At 42.5% G+C, this 22,514-nt stretch overlaps 1 protein-coding gene across 2 annotated transcripts in view; it reads right to left on the bottom strand.

Moving 5' to 3' along the window:
• The window catches only part of MSH2 (mutS homolog 2), a 139,247-nt gene that overhangs the window by 20,306 nt on the left and 96,427 nt on the right, over positions 1-22,514 (bottom strand). For both annotated transcript variants that reach the window (XM_032771734.2, XM_032771733.2), the window contains exons 9-14: positions 19,324-19,447; positions 16,269-16,419; positions 11,626-11,723; positions 8,324-8,569; positions 6,052-6,256; positions 1,222-1,469 (exon numbers count right to left, since the gene is read on the bottom strand). In XM_032771734.2, the coding sequence (XP_032627625.1) occupies positions 1,222-1,469; positions 6,052-6,256; positions 8,324-8,569; positions 11,626-11,723; positions 16,269-16,419; positions 19,324-19,447 (1,072 nt within the window). The remainder of the gene's footprint in view (positions 1-1,221; positions 1,470-6,051; positions 6,257-8,323; positions 8,570-11,625; positions 11,724-16,268; positions 16,420-19,323; positions 19,448-22,514) is intronic.

The raw sequence follows: 22,514 nt of genomic DNA, 5'->3' as shown, positions 1-22,514 counted from the left end.
TGCAAATTTTATTAGCACATTCCCACTTCTTGTGCTAAGGTTGTAAGTGAAAATATTAAAGAAGATTGGTCCCAAGACTGATCCTTGAGGAACTCCACTAGTAATCTCTCTTCAGCTTGACAGTTCACCTTTCAGCATGACCCATTGTAGTTTCCCCTTTAACCAGTTCCTTACTCATCTTTCAAGTCTCACATTAATTTTAATTATGGAACTGTATCAGGTGCTTTACTGAAATCCAGGTAGATTCAATCTACTGCATTTCCTTTGTTTAGAAAATCTGTTATCTTCTCAAAGAAAGATCAGGTTGGTCAGGCACGATCTACCTTTAATAAAAACCATTTTGTATTTTACCTCAATTACCATTTAGCTGTAGGTCTTTAATTACTTTTCTCTTTCGAAATTTGTTCTAAGGCCTTGCATACAATTGAGGTGAAACTTTTGGTCCTGTAGTTTCCTGGATTACTTTTTTTCTCCTTCCTTAAATACAGGTACTATATTTTTATTCTCCAGCCATATGGTACCCGAGTTTATGGATCCTATAAAAATCCTTGCTTTTGGGCTTTCAACTTCCTTTGCCAGTTCCTTTAAAAAGGGGGCAAAATAACTTTTGCTAGATATCAATTGTTGCAAAAATAAGTTGGCCAATATTTTCAGTGATTATGCCTCCACACATTGAACCATTTGTTAAATAAAATATATGTATCTGGAGCTTACCGTTTTATTTCTTTTTACCATCCTACTGAACTGTTCTGCTAAAAACTCTAACACTTATCCTCCCTGTAGAAACAGATTCCAATTATTTGCTCTAAAATAAAATTATGAAGTATGAAATATGCCAAAGTAGTTATAGGTAGTATCTTAATTAGAAAAATGCAGAGCTGTGAAATTATTTGGGAAGGGTTTCTCCTTTTGATAATGCAATATTAAAAACAGGCCAAAAAGCTTTCACTTTTGTAGAACTGTGTCTGGGGATCAGAAAACAACTCATTTCATTACCAAAATATACTGATTTTCATCTGTATTCATCCAGAGATGCAGTTCTCTAAAAGATATCCAATTTCAGAGAGAAATGGATCAAATCATTAGTAGGTCTCAAGCTGTTCTTAGCCATCACTATCAAAATAGGAAAGGTAGTTTCAGGTCTTTTTGCAGGAAAGGCTCCCCTTTCCTCTCCCACGGCATCTGATAGTTTTATCTTGTTCAGCATTTAAAAGATCTCACCTTTCTTGACACGGTAAAGCATAGTCAGCATCTCATCAGTGGTTAATGCAGTGACATGTAAATTATTCACAGTTGGCACTTGGTTAGCAAGTGCTGTCAGTTCATGAAAATGCGTAGCAAACATACAGAAGGCACAAATTTTGCAGGCAATATATTCTGAAATAGCCCATGCCAACCCAAATCCATCATATGTTGAAGTTCCTCTTCCCAACTCATCAATGATTATTAAAGAGTTTTCAGATGCTGTCCTAAAATAAAAACATTTTTTCACAGTTTAGATAGTGCAAGCTCTCTGAAATTCAAAATTTAGTCTAATGCAAGTGCAAATAGTTAACTACGTACACACACACAGAGAAACGATATTATGCAAGAGACATGATTATCAGGCTCGCAAGAAAATGTGTGAATGAAGATGAGCGCTCATTAAGTAAAACGCTTAGGCCTTGGCTACACTTGCAAGTTGCAGCGCTGGTGAGGGGGGTTACAGCGCTGCAACTTAGCAGGTGTCTACACTTAAAAGCTCAGCCAGCGCTGCAACTCCCTGTTTGCAGCGCTGGCTGTACACCTGGGTCCGCTTCCGGTGTAGCGATTGCGCGAAAGCCGCTGCTGTTGCAGTGTCTGGTCATCAGGTTGGAACACTCACCAGTGTTTTTATTGGCCTCCAGGGTATTAGGACTTATCCCAGCATTCCTCTTTCAGCCTCTCTGGTCACCGCTTAGCACTCACTGCCTGGGCTTCAGGTGATTCCGTCCTTTAAATGCCCCTGGGAATTTAAAAATCCACTTCCTGTTTGCTCAGTGAGGCGTGGAGTTGTCCAATCAATTTCAATCAATCAGCAACAATGCCTCCACGCCCCAAACGTTCCCCAGCATGGAGCATGCCGAGCTGCAGGAATCTAATCAGTGTTTGGATCTCTCTCTAGACAGTTCAGTCCCAGCTGCGATCCAGCCGCAGAAATTATGATATCTACGGCCAGATATCACAGTCAATGCAAGACAGGGGCTATGACCGAGATGCCGTTCAGTGTAGGGTTAAGGTGAAGAACTGAGAAGTGCCTACAGCAAAGCCCGTGATGGAAACCGTCGCTCTGGTGCTGCCCCCACTACCTGCCGGTTTTACAAGGAGCTGGATGCGATACTGGGATGTAACCCCACTGCCAATCCTAGGATCATATCGGACAGTTCACAGCCTGGAGACCAGGGTGAAGGGGACACAGAGGGTGATGTTCCTGCAGACTGCAGCCAGGAGCTGTTTCTACCCAGGAAGAAGCAAGCCAGTCGCTGGGTGCTACTATTGAGGAAGGATCAGAGGAGTCTGTTCCAGGTAAGAAGCTTTTATTACAAGGATGCAAATGTTTTGGGGAGCAGGGGGGCTATGCCTAGATGTGGAATAGCCCATTGATTTGATCTATCACGTCGTGGTAATCTGCCTCTGTAATCTCTTCAAAAGTTTCAGCCAGAGCGTGTGCAATGCGCTTCAACAAGTTTATGGGAGAGCAACTGTGTGTTCCTTGTCCCAGCCAGGCTAACACGTCCGCGCCATTGTGCCGTGAGGGGTGGGGGGATCATGGCTACACACAGGGAAGCTGCGTAGGGACCAGGGCGGAATCCACATAGCTGTAGAAGGGTCTCCCGCTCCTCGCAGGTGACCCTGAGCAGCGAGATATCTGGAAGGTTACAATTCTGTTGAAAATGCAGGGATACTGTTAAGTGCTATTTCCCTGCACCTGATCTTTGCATAACCCCATGGCTAACAGGGAAAGAGAGAAGGCAGCCTGAAAACCCCCACCCTGCCCCTGTGAGCCATGTGTGCAAGATGCCTTTCTCTGATTTCCCTGTACCTGATCTTTGCATAAACCCCATGGCTAAAGGCAGCCTGAAAACCCCCACCCTGCCCCTGTGAGCCGCGTGTGCAAGATGCCTTTCTCTGATTTCCCTGTAGCCTTGATCTTTGCATAAACCCCATGGCTTAACATTTCCCAGCACCTGATCTTTGCTTTCACAGAAAACCCATGGCTTCCATGTCAATCGTTCCCCAACCTTCCTTTCCCAGGTGTGCTGCATGTGTTATTTCCCTGTAGCAGAACCAATCAGACCCACCTTTTCCCAGTGATCCAAATGGCTTTAAACTCACCATGTGTATTCGATCTGCTGCAGTGTCCAGAGTGTGGTATGTTCACACTGTCTGTGTGAATGATGCTACAAATACTCTTAAAAACAAAGCTTCCTCTGTATTAACATTTTATCTCTGTTTTTTTTAAGTGTCCTTCAGTCCATCTGGAGCAACAGACACTTCTGAAAGGCTAAGAAACTTAAGAAAAAAGCCTAGGAAATCGAAGGAACAGCTTGTGAAAGCAGTCATGAATATGTATTCTGCAGAACAGAAAAAAGTTACAGCATTGGCGGGAAAAACGTAGCATTAAGAAGGATCAGGCAGCAAAGAGAACCACAGATCGGCTGCTAAGCCTCATGGAACGCCACACAGACCTCATGCAGTCAATGGTAGACATGCAGGCAGACCACTACCGTGGATGCCTCAGCCCATCCCAAAACTCAACACATTGTGCCCCACTGTTTCCTCAAAACACCCATTTCCAGCATCCTGGGTCTTACCACCACCAACTGCCCCCAACACCAATACGTTCACCTCACAGCCCTGATAACTGCGACCCTTACCCAATGCACTCAACCCCCATCACCATGCAGCATTTTAATCCTCAAGTGCAGCAGGCAGTGCATAGCCCTCAAGGAAGAACATATTCAAACCTGTGAGTGTAATGCTCCTCACCTGCAACAAGTGACAAATATGTCACTGCAAATTTCATTGCAACCCTGCAGATAACTGCTTAGTCCAGCAATGCACTAACTGCAGTGGTAGCACCACCATTATTGTGTTGGCTTTTCAGCCGCTTTGACAGTGCTCACTTTAAGGGGGCCCGCCACATCCCTGCTACTATCCCTTTGAAGCAACTAATGCTGGGCTCCTAGTCGCCCTGCCCTCTGCTCTGGAAGGGAGGGCCAGAAATTCGCCTCCGAGGGTGTTGCAACCTCCGGAGGTCCATCGTCACTGAAGGTCTTCACCCTTCCCTCACACTTTAATGGAGGATACAGCACACGGTTATAATCGCGGGTGCTGCTTCGTGTTTCCGCACGTGTAGCTCCGCGTCATATAACCGATCCTAAGAGACTTACAGTCCCTCCCTTTTCAACGGCCAAAAGCACACTCCACGGTCTTTCATTCTGCCGTCAGCCTGCTAGTGAACCGTTTTCTTGCTCATCTTCAAGCTGTTCCCCTGGCTATATTGTTTCATGAGCCAAGCATACTGCGGAAGTGATGGGTCTCCAAGACCCAAATGGCCATCTTCCGACGCCCCACTGTTGTAAATCTTCACGTCTGGGAAAAAGCCCTGCCTTGCAGCTTCCCTGATAGCACGTTCCGAAAGGCGTGCAATCCATGCACTTTCCGGGCCTCCTGCTGTTAATGTCAGTGCAACGCCCACGTGATCCACAAGCGCCTCGAGAACCCCATTGAGAAATACCCACCCTGCCGGAATAATGTTGTACTGGATGCCAGGGGTCGGTGCCAAGAAAAGGGAAATTTCATGTCGTCCCATCTATTGTCCCCACAGTTAGAGAAACCCAATGTTGTTGCAGAAGCCTCCACAAGTTCCTGCACATTCACCCCGAGGGTCAGCCGTTTTCTTAGCTATCAGATCCTCGATTATGGCCCTGCCGCAAAAACTTTGCATCACCACTTATTCCAACGGGGTCGACTTCCCACTCCAAACTGGTTAGCGACCGATCGTAAGCTGGTCTGAGTTGCCAGCTTCCAGACTAGCCCCAATAGGCCACCGCTTGCTTCCACTGACAGGGCGTCTCAGTCTCGTGTTCCTGCGCGGCCGCCGCATCTGACCTGCTGCAGGTTGGGGCGAGCTCAGCACACGAGGTCCCCATGTTGAAAAGTAAGTGGCTTTTCTCATCCTAAATGTTCTGCAGCCCATTGCTCCGTCATCCCAGACTTGCGGACTGATGTTGATTCCCACCCCCCCCCCCAAAAACTCGGCTCTGTTATATTTCCCGGATGGGGACCCAAAGGCGCGTTCCCCACGCTGCAAGAGAACAGTCTTCCTTCTCGGCCACCAGCCCCCAAATTAGTGTTTCAGGCGCGTCAGCGCAATCTATTTCATTCATCTTAAGCTCTCACTGTCACTTTGGAGCATAAGGAATGATCACGCCAGACGGGTGTGCTGTGGCAGACATTCTATCAGCAACGTCCTCAGGCTGGCAAGGGCCGGGCTCCCATTTCTTACTGAATTCACCGGCAGATATCACAATGGCACCCAAAACAGCTGGAAAAGGGAGGAAGCGATGCAACCACGATCGATGCGACAGGAAGCGGAATAACCCGCACCTATCGCCGCCCCTTCCCCAACCCCCAGCAGCAAATTGGGACAGGTGCTCATGTGACCCGTATAAAAGGTCTATCACCGAGTCAAAAACAAACTAGTGGGATAGCTGCCCACAATGCACCACTCACAACAGCGCTGCAAATGCTGCAAGTGTGGACACACTGCAGCGCTGGTCGCTGTCAGTGTGGACACACTGCAGCGCTGGCCCTACACAGCTGTACGACCACAGCTGTAACTGCCAGCGCTGCAAAAATGTAAGTGTAGCCAAGGCCTTAGGCTATCCCCATCTAGGAGCATCAGTATATATGGTGATAAGTTACATATCTTCTAAGTAACAGAAACAAAAACAGTACAATATAAAGAAATCCTTTAAGGTAGCCTCCTCCCCATTTGATGAAACACAAAGCAGGTACAGCTCTTACCGAAGAATTGAAGCAGTTTCTAACATTTCTGCCATGAAAGTCGAGACACCTTTCAACTGACTGTCTCCTGCTCCTACCCGAGCCAGAATACAATCCACAATAGTCACTTCTGCTGAGTCACATGGTACAAAGCACCCAATTTGGGCCATTAGAACTATCACTCCAGCCTGGCGAATGTATGTTGATTTCCCTCCCATGTTAGGACCTAAGACATTAATTTTGACAAGAAATTAATAAATTAGCTTCCTCTCCTTTGTAAATTATATACAGCTTTAAGGGATTCTTAAGCTTAATGAGTCTGAAGCTAAATTTAACCTAAAATAAGACATTTAAAAACTTCTTCCTCTCTATACAACTAACAGCTGCAACAAGTAGCACGGCTTCATGGATGGACTTGCCTGCAACTGCAAATACTTGACTGCAGTTCTTTCTAAAGATGATTTTTTTTTTAACAACCTGACTTCTCAAAAATATGAGCAACAATCTGAAGTGCACGTACATACCGGTAAACTAAAGCAAAGCTAGAAGGGTTTAATTTTATGCTCATCAGTCTTGATAGTGTTTCCTTTCAACAATAAAGGCAGTCTGTTTTAAGTTACAAGATCAATTACTTCCTCCACAATCTGCTCCATATAAAACTATTTTAAGAAGTGATTTATTAAACAAAGGAAACATTAACTGTAGTTAGTGAATTGATGATTGTTTCTGGTCATCTAACTTGCTCAGGAGCTTCTGAAAATCCTGCTAGACACCTATCTGCGTTCCTTGTCATTCAAGTATTCAGAATTAACAGACTTCATTCCTTTCCCACCTAATTTTTATTTGTAGACTGGAGGAGGAAAACAGACTGTCCTGATTTTTCAACATCCAGTCAGTTTCTCATCTTAGAATTAACTACACCAAATGAAGAAAAACATTCTCTGCACCTGCTAGACAAACTAAAATTTGAGGAGGGCTCATTGCTGCAGCATTTCTTTATGTACGTGATTGTAATAGATTATAGTAAATGTAGGCATTAACATAGGTTGTCAATTTCAAATTTAAACAGATTTTAAAAAGATGTGTTTAATTTACATTCCCCCCCCCCACATACATACTTTTTAATCCATTGATTTTTATCCACTCTGGTAACAGAAGAGTATGAAAGTATAGCAGATTATTCATATTACAGGAAATGTACATATATACAGTATAGATACTATTTTAGATAAACTACACATCTATACACTGTATAGAAACTACACTGTCTACTGGACATATTAAAATGTAACTGTAAAGTCTACCTGTAAAGTAATCAGCACTTACGCTATCAATATGATGTTTATACATCTCCCTGGTAAGTCACATTAGCAATAACTTCTGAACAAGGACTGCCGACAACATTTTCAATAGAATGGCCTATCTAATCATCATAACAAGAATGGAAATACAGTGCAATGAATCATGATGCATTTCAACTTAGATTCTGGGATTTTTCAAGGCAGAAACCACGTCTTCCTCCATGTATGTACAGTGGCAATCATGTTGTTGGTATTAAGAATGATTTGACCTTACAATTTGTTACCAAAACAAGAGTTTATTATATCACTGAGCTATTAAGTATATTATATCATACTTACCTTTTAAAGTAGTCCATTCTATGTTAAATTAACATAGAGATTTAACGTTCCCCTAAGTGTTAACTTATAACGCTGACTCAAGTGTATAGCAACTCCACGTACACTGTGTCATCTTGTAAAGTGCTATCGGATTTACCAGGTTCTAGTATCGATTTATAAATATTTGTAAGACCTCTCTCTCTTCTACCCTAACAATCCTGTTTAAATGTCACCAGACCCCAAATGCCATGACCAGCGTTCCCACAAGCACATCTCTAGTTACAATGATGTGGACCAGTTCTATGACTAGTCATTTTGATGACTGGTGAGTCCGTGTGTATGAAGTACCCAGCACAGAAGGAAACATTTTATAAGTACATCATGGCCACTTTTTGTTTTAGAATACATGCTTATTAATATAATCATCACAAAAATATAGCGCCCCTGAAACTGGCTTATGAAAGCCAGTCATCTTTTTTTCAAAACCTACCCCAAATGCCAACACTGGTATAAGTAAATTACTAAATGGCCTCCTCCCCCTCACCTATAAAGCACTGAATGGTTTTGACAGATTCATTTTTTAAAAACATCTTTCACAAGAAATACTTCAAAATTGACATTGTTTCTTGAGTTTAAATGAAAACTGAAAATATTGCATATAAATTAGTTTTTACCAGTAATAATATGGAACATCTGCTTGCCCTTCTCAAAGTTAACATCATTGGGGATGAATGCTATGTCATCTTGAACTTCAATGCAAGGGTGTCTGGAACCTTTCAGCACAATTCTTCCTTGTCCCTTTTCCAGAATGACCGGACGTACATACGGCACAGGTGCTCCATTTGATACATGAGCAAAACTGACAACAGCATCTAACTGAGCTATCACATCATTCATTGTCTGTATTGGCTCTACATATCCTGTTTTAAGAAAAGCAGAACAATTCATCTATAATGGTACTGAATTTATATTTATACAAATAAAAAACAAGGACATTTTAAACCTAAATTTGAACTAAAATAGATTAAGTTCTTTAGGGCAGGGACTGTCTCTCCTTTTACGTTTGTGTAGCACACAGCATTTTATGGATACTATGCAAAAGAAAAGACTGCAATTTAAAATAAAACTGCATGGAAAAATCTCAAAATCAGAGTTCAACTTCTCTTTCACATACTTTCCAATCAATTACTATGATCTGGTCACAAAATCCATGTTTTTTTTAATTAAATTTTGCTTTATAGCAAATATGGAAACCAATGAATTAATTCATCTTTGATAAATAACTCCATTCATCTTGCAGACCACCTATTGCAGATGATAGTGACAAATCAGAGTTGAATGAATAGTATGTGATAATATAAATGTGTAAAATAGACTCGACTGCTCTAGTGACAGATCATCACACACCATATTTGAAGTAAGAGTTAAGAAGTCATCATGTGATTCCTATACTTGGACCACAAAGATATGATGCTCTCAATCTATAATGGGGAGGAGGCATGCCCATTACTAATTGCCTCTTATTGGCATTAGAAAAGGGGAGAAGCTTATTTAAATATGGAAAAATAGATTGTCAGAACGACCACACAACCTCTGATGACCACTATTTGGATGTGTCACTAAAGCAAGGTCGAGTGAGAGAACATACTGTGTAGTTATTTAAATTCTAAAACATGTGTTAATAATATTAAATGTTTGTTGAGGGTGTTGGTAGGGATTGAACAACAAACCTGTAATTACTTTAATATTTACAAATGGTATAACATGTCAAAAGAAGTGACGAGCGCAGTGCAAAAAATTCATTCCAGAAAAGTCTACCAGGCATCTCATTGCACAGCAGGGTACAGAGCAGCATGAAGGCTTTTTTAAAAAGATCACTTCCAATTAAGAATTGTATACACTAGGGGTTGGCAACCTTTTAGAAGTGGTGTGCTGAGTCTTCATTTATTCCCTCTAGTTTAAGGTTTCGCGTGCCAGTAATATATTTTAACGTTTTTAGAAGGTGTCTTTCTATAAGTCTATAATCTATAATTAAACTATTGTTGTATGTAAAGTAAATAAAGTTTTTAAAATGTTTAAGAAGCTACATTTAAAATTAAATTAAAATGCAGAGCCCCCCGGACCACTGGCTAGGACCTGGACAGTGTGAGTGCCACTGACAATCAGCTCGCGTGCTGCCTTTGGCACGTGTGCCATAGGTTGCCTAGCCCTGGTATACACAATCCAGACTGTAGAATTTTTTTTTTTTTAATTATATTGCTTCCACTGGAAAAAGACAGAAAAATTATGTTTAAATATAGGAGTATACATCTGTAGGCTTCTGTTAACACACCAGTGAAGTCTTTAAATGAGTCAAGAGAGACCTACTTTTATGTATGCTGGATGTTTATTGTAGAAGATGCCATCTTTACAAACCTCCTAATTTGCTTTCATGCACCTGCACAATGTATATTAAAGCAAACGACATAACTAACAGCTACTGCATGATGCAAACTATGAAAATATGATCCGATCAAGCCAAATGAACACTGGCTTTGCAATGTATTCATGAATTCTATACCACAGTAGTGTATGCAAGTGGCCACTGCAACTGACTATAGTCAAGCAAATGAATCCAACAGAAACAGAATAGAAGTTAAACAAGCTTTACGCAAAAAAATCATTATGGGGGCTTTTGCTTTAACTCCAGACAGAAGTGGAGAGCAAGAGATTCAGCCTTCTTCTAAACATTTTGAATTTCTTTAATTATGGTACCCAGATACAGAATAGGACCTACAATTCCTATAATCTGGAACAGTTTATATGGCAGAATGAGAAATTATCAAGTAATTTTCATTTGTTTTTCAGCATTATATCTGTGCGTAACTATCTATTCCCAAAATATATTTGCTGAGAGAGAGAAGCTAAAGAAAGAAAAAAAATTAGGACAAGGCTGCTACAACAGAGTTGTCTCAAGTGCATAACTGTTGCTACACACACATGCATACACGCACCAACTGCAGGTCAACATTCTACACAGTATGAAACACGTGTGCTGCAATGCTAACTGATTATTTATCCCTCTGCACCTAACAGTTTTGCCTCTTATCAGCAGCTTTTTTCCTGGTTACTCATTCTCCATTTAAAGCATTTGCAAGTTTAACAGTTACCATTCAAAAACAACTTCAAAGCTAGTTCTTAAGAACAGTGCTTTACATAATTACTATGAGCATTTATCTGATTGACTTAAAGCCATCAAGAAAGTATTCATAAGGACATAGAACACTTATACCATGTTGATTTCTACAATTTTCTTCACTATTCTTTGGCTTGAAGATGCATAACTCTCCCCTCTTTCCTTACTGGGCTAGTGGCTCATTTAAATAAAGCTTGCTTAACTGCATTTTTTTTCTTCCAGATTTGGGATTTATGTTCATGAGTTTTTTAATTTATCCCCTAAAGATTTAAGAATTGCTTTGCATGAAACTATGCTTCCAAGTTATAATATTGCAGCACTCTTCCACCCAGGAATGTTAAACATTTTGGCCACCTGAATAGGTGACCAATCCATTTTCAAACAATTTGGGAGTTAAGGGACTCGTGCTTGAAACCAACTGCAAACAATAGATCATTGTGTATACAGGAACAAAGAAAGACTATAGTAAGTTCCCACCCATGTACTTAGTCGCTAAACCAATACTGACTTGGACTCTTAATACATTCCATGGGTGGAGTACCTGAGCCCACTTATCCACTGACACTCCAAAAACTCCCGCACCCCAAACTGGGTCTATGCTAGTTATGTGATATGTATGTATTTCTTCATCCTTGTAACAGATACTGGTAATCCCTCATAACTCAAGCCAGACCCCAGATGTACAGTACCTTCCCTGTTAACTTGTGTATACTTAATTTTAAACATTAGCTTTAATACAATTTTTAAACCAGTTCTCCAAACATTTCAGCTCATTTCATTTGTTAATAGAGGCCTATTTACCTGAAGCAATATTAATGATTTCTTTAACAATGGCTTCCTGAGCCTCTTCATACTCTTCTCTGCTTCTTACGTAGTCTTCATTAAAGGAGCTCAATTTACTGTGAACAAAATCACAATATTCAAGTTGATGTTCTCTCAGTCTGTACTACTGTTTGCTACAATCTATCACCTTTTGTTTTTACAGTTAATGGCAACTTGTTAACTGTGTTCTACTTGGGGAGGGCAATCGAAAAATCAAGATGCAGAACATCTAAGGTTATGTTGGTCTGAACAAATGGATTAGAGTTTAGACTACAATCCAACAGAAGATCCTAAGCTGTGACCCTAAGAAGCAGTTTAATGTGCCTGTACACAGCTATTTTTAAAATCTAGCGCTCTATGTGTGTGTGTGTGTGTGTGTGAGTGTGAGAGAGAGAGAGAGAGAGAGAATGAATTTATTTATTTATTTTTTAAAAGGACAGAATCAGACCTGAACTGTGGCTACCCTATAATGAACTGTGATGTGTGGAAGATCTGATGCGGGAAAATCAGACACTGAGCAGTTAAATGATTTGCCCAAACACATACAGAGGTCCATATTACAGCCATGCACACTTGAAAAAAGCAATGTATACTACAAGAAGTCTATCTTTCTCATTCATAAAGTCTCAAGTAGCTACTGCACATTATGAACAATTCATAGTCTTTAAATAAAGTGGGTTTAGATGGATGTGTGATGCTGGCAGATCAGGTGCCAGCTCATTCCAAGGCCCCTAGGCCTTAACTGAACATTGACAAATGCATAGTTGGAAACCAGTCTGGCTCACCTGTGTGTTAGCACTGTTACAACATGTACTAGGTTTATGAAAATAATGTTTAGTGTTGGACTTTATGAAATGCTTGTAAATTGCTGCATGCAGTAATATCACATATCTGCATCCCATGTTATAAGGTAATATTTACGTATTTGCGCTGAAACTGTAAACCCCCAGAGTCAAGAGAGAAGCACTAGCATGTGCTAAATACTAGTTCACCACAGGAAGTATTTCCTGTCCAACAAAAGAAGGCCCATAGACATCAGACAAACCATTGTGGAACATCAAAGGACAAGACTTCACTGATTGCTTCCCCCTCCCTACCCCAACTATGAAGAAGAGATGTGCATGGGGACTTGTCCCATCTGCTTGACTCTGGGGGAAGGGAATAAAAATCCCTGACAGGAAGAAACTGCATGTCTTCACTGCTTGGACTTGGAAGGTGCAAGATATGCAAGGGATCCCCAGTGCTTGGCTTGGGTTAACCCTAAAGGACTTATAGAGCTTGCATATTATAGCACTTCCATTACACACACAAATGAGTTAATCTTAAGTTCCAAAGGGTATGTTTACTTGTTCTAACCTTGTAAATAACTTATTTCTTTTCTTAGTTAATACATTTTTAATTAATTTATTACAGAATTAGCTACAATGGTTATCCTTGGTGTAGGATTTAAAGTGCAAATGACCTGGGGTAAGTGAACATTGTGATATTTGATACAAGGGACCATCTATCACAACGGCAAGCTTATCTGGGTGCAAGATAGACTGGAGTACCCAAGGGAACTGTCTGACTCCATGTTAAGGCTACTGCAGTACATGAGGAGTTCACACTTGCTACTTAGTTGGTGAAGTCTAAGTATAGAACTCTCAACCAGTTTGGGATGTGTGCCCCCCTCCTTAACAGTTTTCCCTGAGGTTGGTGCTCATGCTCCTGAGCCACTCCAAGCAGCTTCACAACATGATGTTCAAGAGACTGTTTAAACAAATATTTATCTATATACATGTGGTAAACGTCCGTCTCAAATCTGGACTTAGAGTTCAACATCTGAGTGTTTACTGTGAACCTCCCCCAAGCTTATACCAGCTTGGTTCTTATCTTGCTGCCACCAACCAGGATTTTAGGGTCCCTGGTCCCCCCCCGAGTCACCCCAAACCTTTCCTTGGGGGACTCCCAAGACCCAGAACCCCTGGGTCTCCCTATCTCAACGGGAAAACAAGCTCCTCCCCCTTGTCTCCTCGTTATCTGCTCCCCAGCTTCCCTCCCTGGGTGAGCCTGGGCGATGCAGTACTTAACTCCTTGAAGGCAAAACAAAGAGGGAAATCACCCTCCCCCTGAGGCGATGCATTCAAATCTAGTAAAGCTAATATAAAGAGATTTTCTACCCCCCTTTCCTGTAGCCTCACCAGAGAAAAACCAAAAACCTCAACCAGGTTTTAAAAAGAAAACTTTATATAAAAAAGAAAGAAAATACAGAACAATAATACTGCATTAAGAAACTCAATACAGGCTCTTGCTTATAAGAAAATATGAATAAACAGTCTGATTTAAAAGATAGCCCGATTAAACCAGTCCAGCAAATCAACATACATGTAAATACAACACAAAGCTCATCATAGCCGAATTACTTTGCTTTCCTTTGTACTCACAGATGTTTAGGAGAAACTTTGAGATAAGATGGAGTTAGGAGAAAGCTTGTCCCTCACCGCCGAGGAAGCAAAAAGACACAGCAATCCACATCTGTACATACAACACAAAGCTCTTCATAGCCGAATTACTTTGCTTTCCTTTGTACTCACAGACTTTTAGTAGAATATTTGAGATAAGATGAAGATAGAAGGAAACTTTGTTTACCCATAGCTGAGAAAACAACAAAGACCCCGAGTATACAAATTCCCGCCCCTGACTTTAAACAATCCAGTTCTCTGATTGGTCCTCTGGTCAGGTGTTTGGTTCCCTTTGTTCACCCTTTACAGGTAAAAGAAAATTAACCCTTACCTATCTACTTATGACAATACACCTCTAAGCTACCTTTCAATCTCCGCTCTCCAGGTTAGGTTCTATGGGGCCGTATAGGAAAGTTTGCACTGCAACTGTGCCTATTCCATGAACAGAGGAAATTTAGCTCTATGACTGTCAACTCAGTCTATTTGAGTGCCTTTATTCACAACAAAGATGTTACAAAAAAGTTATGTTTTCCTCAGGGGTTCTTTGGCTTACTTATAAATATAAATCCTCTCTGAGGACACTTTCACTTATTAAATTTTGCATCTTCCATAGCTGATTAACAGTATCTAGCATCAATTTTGGATTGTGAAGTAAAACAAGATTTAGAACAACTAAGAGCAGAAAAGATAACTGCTTTACATTTTAGGGATGTTTTGAAGAACATTATAATCTTTCAATCAAATTAATGTTTATTCTCTCATTCTTGTTTTGGTCATCTACACAAATATACAAAACAAACTAAGCCAGCATATTTGGAAAGGCCAAGACACAAGAAAATTAATTAAGCAAAATATACTGGAGAACAGAAAGGATTACTTCAAATAGCTGCAGCTAAAACTACAATTAGCTGTTTTCTACAACAGCCTGCAAACTGCCTTCACTGTAGCTGTCACTATGGACAATTGTAGCCAAATCATCCAACAGAAATGGCCTGAAATCAAAAGAGCAAAAATATCTGGCAGGGTAGAGAGGGAATGCTACAAGTGTGATAGCGACAGCAATGCCTGCACCAGCACTCCCTTCCCTTATGCCCATCTCAACAACATTTCAGGCTGTGAGCAAAATGATTACACAGAAGAGGGGGAAACCAAGCAATTCATTAGGTAAATAAGCTACTCCTGGGGGCATTCTGTGCCAAAAAACTTAAAATTCTGCAGATTTTGTCAAAACAACACTACATAATCACACCAGTTTCAATTATTTTGGTAATTTATTTCAAAATACCTGTCAGCAAGTATGTCTGTAACAATACGGACACAAAAATTCCCCAGGAATTAGGCTGACCAGATAGCACGTGTCAAAAATCGGGACAAGAGGTGGGGGGTAATAGGTGCCTATGTGAGAAAAAGACCCAAAAATCGGGACTGTCCCTATAAAATCAGGACATCTGGTCACCGTACCAGGAGTAGAGTTAAAGAAACTCCTATGACATCCAGCTCCTGTTTCTCTTCCCCCTTCCTCCTGACCCAGAGCCCAGGTGGGGGGTTCAGACACCCTCCCCCCCCCCTCCTCGAGCCCAGCCACAGCCCCTCCCTTCTTTCCCCCCCAGCTCAGATACCCACTCCCTTTCCCCGCCGAGCCCAGCTGTGGGCCCTCCCCTTGCCCGGATACCTAGACCCTCTCCCCCACAGGGGCCAGACACCCACTCCCCCCCCGTGCCCGTGCCCAGCCGTGGCTCCCCTTGTCTGGATACCCAGTCCCCTCCACACACACCCCCACCCCCAAGCCCAAGGATCTAGAGGGAGAGAAAGCCTGATGCTGGATCCCAGGTTGCATGCTCTTTCCTTCCTCAGGGCATGCTTGGAACTGCAGCTGCCAGGAACCCTCTCTCTCCCATCCCCTCCCCACAGCGATGTCTTCTACTTGCGAGCTAGACTCTGCTGGATCCAGCAGCTCCTAGTGGCGGCCAGTAGGACTGCAACCCATTTCGGGGAGAGGGGGGTGGATTCTACGTGCACGTTAATACAAAATTCTGAATTGCACAGTGGTGCAGAATTCCCCCAGGAGTAATATGCTAACAGTATTTTTCTGAAAGAAAACCCTCATAGGTCTACACAAAAAGGGATGAATTAGCATCTCAAATCAAACAACTGAAAAGATTAATAATGTCTGCCAAATACCTATTTGTGAATTTCACACCATTCTTCTGGGTATCTAAGATCTTATATTTTGCATTGTTCCGCAGGACTTTTTCTTCCCGGCAGGTAATTCGGAAGTAATGTCCTAACTGTGAATTGGAGTCCAATTTGATGTTCTTGCCAGCTTCCAAGCCTTTTCAATATGAGGAAGGTTAGGGAGGAAAAGAAAAATGAATGACTTAAATTACACTGGGCATGCCAAGTTTAATGTTTTTGTCTTTAGTGCTACAGAACTTTGTTTGGAAATGTATCGCTCACCTCCACCATTAACTCAGTAAACCAGCAAATGGCACATTTACTTAACTCAAAGCTCCATTCTCCTGCTGGATACAAAATAAGCATCACATCACAGAATCACAGGCTGGAAGGGACCTCAAGAGGTCATTAGTCCAGTCCCCTATACTCATGGTAGGACTAAGTATTATCTAGACTGGGGGTGAGCAAACTTTTGGGGGCAAGGGCCACATCTGAATGGGGAAATTGTATGCAGGGCTGGGGCAGGGGATTCGGGTGCAGGAGGGAGTGCAGGGTGTGGTGTGCAGGAAGAGGCTCAGGGCTAGGGACTGGGGCAGAGGAGTGGTGCGGGGTATATGAGGAGGCTCAGCGAAGGGGGTTGGGGTGCAGGAGGGGTGCGGGGTGCAGGAGGGGACTCAGGGCAGGAGTTGGGGGCAGAAGGGGTGTATGGTGTGGCACGGGGTTGGGGTGCACAGGGGTGCAGGGTGCAGCAGGGAGCTCAGGGCAGGGAGATGGGGTACAGAGTGTAGGAGGGGGCTCAGGGCAGGGGCTGGAGTGCAGGAGGGGTGGGGCAGGGGGTTGGGGTGCGCAGGGGTTCAGGGTGCAGCAGGGAGCTCAGGGCAGGGAGATGGGGTACAGAGTGTAGGAGGGGGCTCAGGGCAGGGGCTGGAGTGCAGGAGGGGTGGGGCAGGGGGTTGGGGTGCGCAGGGGTTCAGGGTGCAGCAGGGAGCTCAGGGCAAGGAGTTGGGGGGCGAGGTGCAGGAGGGGGGAAAGCTCTGGCCCGGCGTCACTTACCTAAAGTGGCTCCGGGGTGCCACCAGCACACACCAGGGCCAGGGCAGGCTCGCTGCCTGCCTGCCCTGTCCCCAGCCCTGCGACGCTCAAAGAAGTGCTGTGGCCGCTGGGGGAGGGGTGAGTGGAGGGCTCTGTGTGCGCTGCCCTTGCCAGCGTCTCCAGGTACCTTCCCCACAGCTCCCACTGGATGGGAATGGGGAACTGGGGCCAATGGGAGCTGCGGGGGGCGGTACCTGGAGGAAAGAGCAATGCATGCGGAGCCCTCTCCCCCCCCCCCCCGGAGCCACTTCTGAGAGCGGCGCCGGGCCCGTGGCACCACGGAGAGCAATCCTGTCGCCTGGATCCAAAGCCCTGAGGGGCCGAATCTGGCCCGCGAGCCGTAGTTTGCCCACTCCTGATCTAGACCATCCCTGACTGGTGTTTGCCCAACTTGCTCTTAAAAATCCCCAATGATGGAGATTGCACAACCTCCCAAGGCAAATTATTCCAGCGCTTAACTGCCCTGACAGTTAGGAAGTTTTTCCTAATGTCCACCTAAACCTCCCTTGCTGCAACTTAAGCCCCATTGCTTCTTGTCATATCCTCAGTGAAGAACAACAATTTTTCTCCCTCCTCACTCCTCCCTCCATATTCAGCTAAGACTAAATATGTTGTGCACAAAGCAAATTACAGGTACTGTCTATATAACTATCAATATAGACCAGCGGTTCTCAAACTGCGGGTTGGGACCCCAAAGTGCATCGTGAACCCATCTGAATGGGGTCATCAGGGCTGGCTTAGATTTGCTGGGGCCTGGGGCTGAAGCCGAAGCCTGAGCCCCTCTGGCTGAGGCCAAAGCTGAAGCCTGAGGACTTCAGCACCAGGCGGTGGGGCTCAGGTTACAGACCCCCTGCCTAGGGCTGATGCACTTGGGCTTTGGCTTTGCGCCCTCCCCGACCAAGGCAGGAGCGGTTCAGGCGGGCTTAGACTTCAGTTCCCCCTCATGGGATCCTATAGTAATTTTTGTTGTCAGAAAGGGGTCATGGTGCAATGAAGTTTGAGAACCCCTGACACAGAGCTACGCTCCTTTGAATTAAAAGCACTGCTTATCTCAACTGATACATCCTTCTGGAGGTGGAAACCCCAGGTCCAGTCCTAGCCAATCAAGTCTTTTGCTCTCTTTCATCCAGGTATTTTGTTTAGAGCACAAAGTATAAACAAGTTTGGTTTACTTGTGTCCCCAAAACCAATCAAACTAGTTAGAAATAAGTTCAGCACCCTTTTGTGGAATACAGCAAACTAAGCAGACTTTCATTCACTAAAGCAGTTGACTAACTATGACCTGTAAAGAAAAACTGAATATTCTGATAGTAATGTGTGTGTAGGGTACATCTGGAACTTCCAGAATAAAAAGCGGCAGGGTCACATGAGCAAAAGTATGATGCAAATAAAAAACTGTAATTTAGATTGATTTATTCTGTCAGCAATGCCAGTTTTTCTTACCACTTTATTTTCATTAAAAGAGATTATGTGACTCACTGATCAATGTGAGATTTGCACTGACTGTACCACACAAGAAATGGTCGTTTTAAATGTTTAATTCTGCTTAATAGAATTCTGTATTCCATTTTATATGCACCTTCATACCACAAGAAATGGGCATTTCCAGAATGGACACCAATATGAAGAGATAAGGACAGGGTTTTTGACTACATATTCCCCAAGGGTCTCAATAAAAATTACATAAGTGGAGAAGGCTAGACACAGTTACAGTAAATAAATTCTGTACAACTCTGTAATAAGTATTCAGCAACTGGTGAAACATTCTGAAACACCACCTTTCACAAAAAGCAATTTGGGCATAAAGCTGTTTGTTACTCTCCACGTACCATACTAAATAACACCATTAAAATCATCCAGCAGCCTAACAAATAATTAAACTAAAGATAAAAATACCTAACTCTTATATCAGTAGATCTCACAGCTCTTTCTTTATAAAGTCTTAGAAGGGATTTTTACGCCACCATACCTAGTTCTCTGGCTGCAGTCTTTAGAAGAGACTGCATGCTCTCCTCTAGTTTGTTCATCTTCTCTCTCAGCTCGGTCAGATTAGGATCAAAAGAAGCCTTCACAAGGAATTCATGATTTTCCACCTACAAAAAGAAGAATGAGAATGAATATAACTATAGTAACATTTTGATTGCTGCATACATTCGTTATGCAGAAGTTCAATGTTTTTACATTAGTCATTTTGTTTGATTTGGTTTAATAGTTTTTGTACATCATTTCATAATTCAGTATTGTTTGTGTCAGATGATATTCTTAGCTGGAGAGAGTTTTGCTGAGTCGCACACAAAGCCTCCTCTGGCTCCTCCTCTGGCTGGACACTCCGCAGGCTGCTGTGTTTGAAGCTCACCTCACTGGGTCCCATGTACGCTAAGCTTTTTGAGTCTAAACAGATTCTAAGTACTATCTCTTGCTAGAGTATCCCTCTTGAGACCTGTCACCTTGTGGTCCTACTGCCTAGCCCCTGGGACTAGTGTGGTCTCATCAGACTTCCCCATAGCCTAAATACACCTTTTCCCAGAACTCCAGCCTCATGGGAACTCTGGGTTTACAGTAACCCCTTTAGGGATATGTAGTGTTCTGCATTTTCAGTTTTTACCTATTTTCACTGATAAATTACCACGTTTTTTAAATTAAAGGAATTCGGTTTTTACTGATTTACACCTGTTTATCAATCCACTCAGTATTTTTTTCAGGTACTTATTTTTGTTAAACACAGCTTTACACACTTCTTGTGTCCAGCAGCTCTGTGACTGAAGCAGTTTCAACATAAAGCACAGAACACACACACAGTGGTGGTTGGAAAAAACAAAAAAACAAATGTTAATACTGCACTCTGATTGGCTCACAAGGCGATGCTGCTCCACTATTTCTTTGCATTCATTTAGTGCAGTACTGAATTTAAACAAGAAACCCTCCACAGATAAAGATAAGGTAAAAGGTAAATATGGGGAAGAAACACAAATTTATGCCTGAATACCAACAAGAAAATCAGTGCTTAGAAATTTGCACAAAAAGTAAAGACAGGAACGAAGAGAATGCATTGCACTGCAAGTACTACAGCGTTGAGATCAGTGCTTGTGCAGAAAACCCAGCTGTTTCTGGAAATTCTTCTGACCCCAGAACACAAGAATACCAAAACCTTCAATGCTATGCTCAGCAAGAAATGGGAGACAACTCTGGCCTGTAATCTGAACCCTGAAGTGTTTGGTGCTGAAGATTCTTTTTGGAATGTCATTCAAGTGGTTCACCCCTTCCTCAAGGTGAATTTTGCAGCAGACTACAGTTGTTATGCCAGAACGTTTCAACCATTTGCCACTAAAGATGAAATTTCAAATCTGAAATGAGAATTTACTACTTACATGAACATGCCTATCCCCGACAATGTGAAACTGGATGTGCTGCCTTTCTGGAACAGTCATCAAGACATACTTTCCAACTTCAGCAAAGTGGCACGGTGAGCTTTAAGGGCATCCCCTGGATCTACTGATGCAAAGCACTTATTTTCAAAGTTGGACTACCTCCAAGACAGCAAGAGGCTCACAACATGAGTGAGGATACTTTGAAGAAAATTATGCGGGAGTACGCAAACCAGAATTTTCTGAAAAAACTACTAGCTCTGTGAGAAAAAAGACCTTTGTACATAAAAAAAATTTTCAATTATACTGTAGAGTAAACTGTGTAAGTTATGCAACAAAGAGCCCTGTGGCACCTTCTAGACTAACAGATGTATTGTAGCATGAGCTTTCGTGGGTGAATACCCCCTTCGTCTGTTAGTCTAGAAGGTGCCACAGGACTCAGTCGCTTTTTACAGATACAGACTAACATGGCTACCCCTCCGATACCTGACACCATGCATATATTATTAAAGTTTTTATTCTTTTTTCCCTGATTTGTTAATTTTTAACTTGATTTCATCCTGGTTTTAATGTCTGGAAAATAAATACTAAAAAATACAATGGAGAATTTTTTAACAAATAAAAACTGAAAACATGGAACACTAGGGATATACAAGAGCGAACGCAAACAGACAGACTTTGCACAGGATTCTGAACACAAACCACTCTTTACTTAGCAGCACAAGAGACACACAGAATAAACACGCCTATAGGCATCTTCCTGCCTCCCATTCCTCACCATTCTGGAGAGTTCGTGAGGCTTGGGAAGAGTCCTCTGGGGTATCCAGGATCCTTCCCCTGCAGCTCATGGTTTCACTTCAGAATCAAAGATCCTCTTAGTCAGCTTACTCTCTCTGACCTTGGCTGGTCCTGCAGATCACCCACTACAAAAGCATGCACATCTCTCTCTCCTGACCAAAGCTTACTGCATATCTGAGCCTTGAGTTTAAGTATCCCCCTATTATCACCTGGCTGCTTTGTGTTGCTGGTGATTTTCTACTTTCCACTTCATCAGCCCCTGAAGAGAAAGTTGGTGGACTGGGTTTCTGGCTCAGACAACCTCCTTATCACATTCACTGTTCAGTCAGCTCACTATAATTAACCATTAAACCTGGTAGGTAAATACTACAACCCGTCAGCAAAATATGGCTTTCACATCCACAGAGGCAATTCCATGATGTAACAGTTTCATAACAACTTCATAACATCAACCAGAATTCATAAGTTATACACAGACTCCCCAAATTGCCACAGGCCGATATGTGACTGTGCCATTTACATCTGAAATAGATAGATTTGAATATTTATTTGCATGCAGATAGCTCAGTAGTAGTAAACAAACATGTTTGTTGGAGAGGGATGAGATGACTGTTACATGATTCTCACACACTCTGCATAGCCATCTAGCTACATAAACCTAGCAGACAAACCACAAGGATGGGGTGTTCTAAAATAGCAACCCCTTTGGAAACAGGCAAGTGCTTCAGTGCAAGCTTCTAACAATTAAATACACTCTGTAGGGTTATGAAAGACAGCCTACAGTGCATTTTCTGAAATCTTCTCCAATTTCAACCCAATTTTCCTTAGATCAGGTATACAGTCCACAGGTTTCCTTGCAGTCAGGTTAAGCAACTTTAGAGTTTGATGAACTCATTACCTTATTGTTTCCTCCTTCATGTGTTTCTCCTACCTCATTAATTGGTTTACATGCGACATCATCAGTATGGACACTCACTCAAGATGTCATAATAAGCAA

Source organism: Chelonoidis abingdonii, chromosome 3 (assembly GCF_003597395.2).
Source record: "Chelonoidis abingdonii isolate Lonesome George chromosome 3, CheloAbing_2.0, whole genome shotgun sequence".
Classification (NCBI taxonomy): domain Eukaryota; kingdom Metazoa; phylum Chordata; order Testudines; family Testudinidae; genus Chelonoidis; species Chelonoidis abingdonii.
This window is presented reverse-complemented; position numbering and strand designations above follow the sequence as displayed.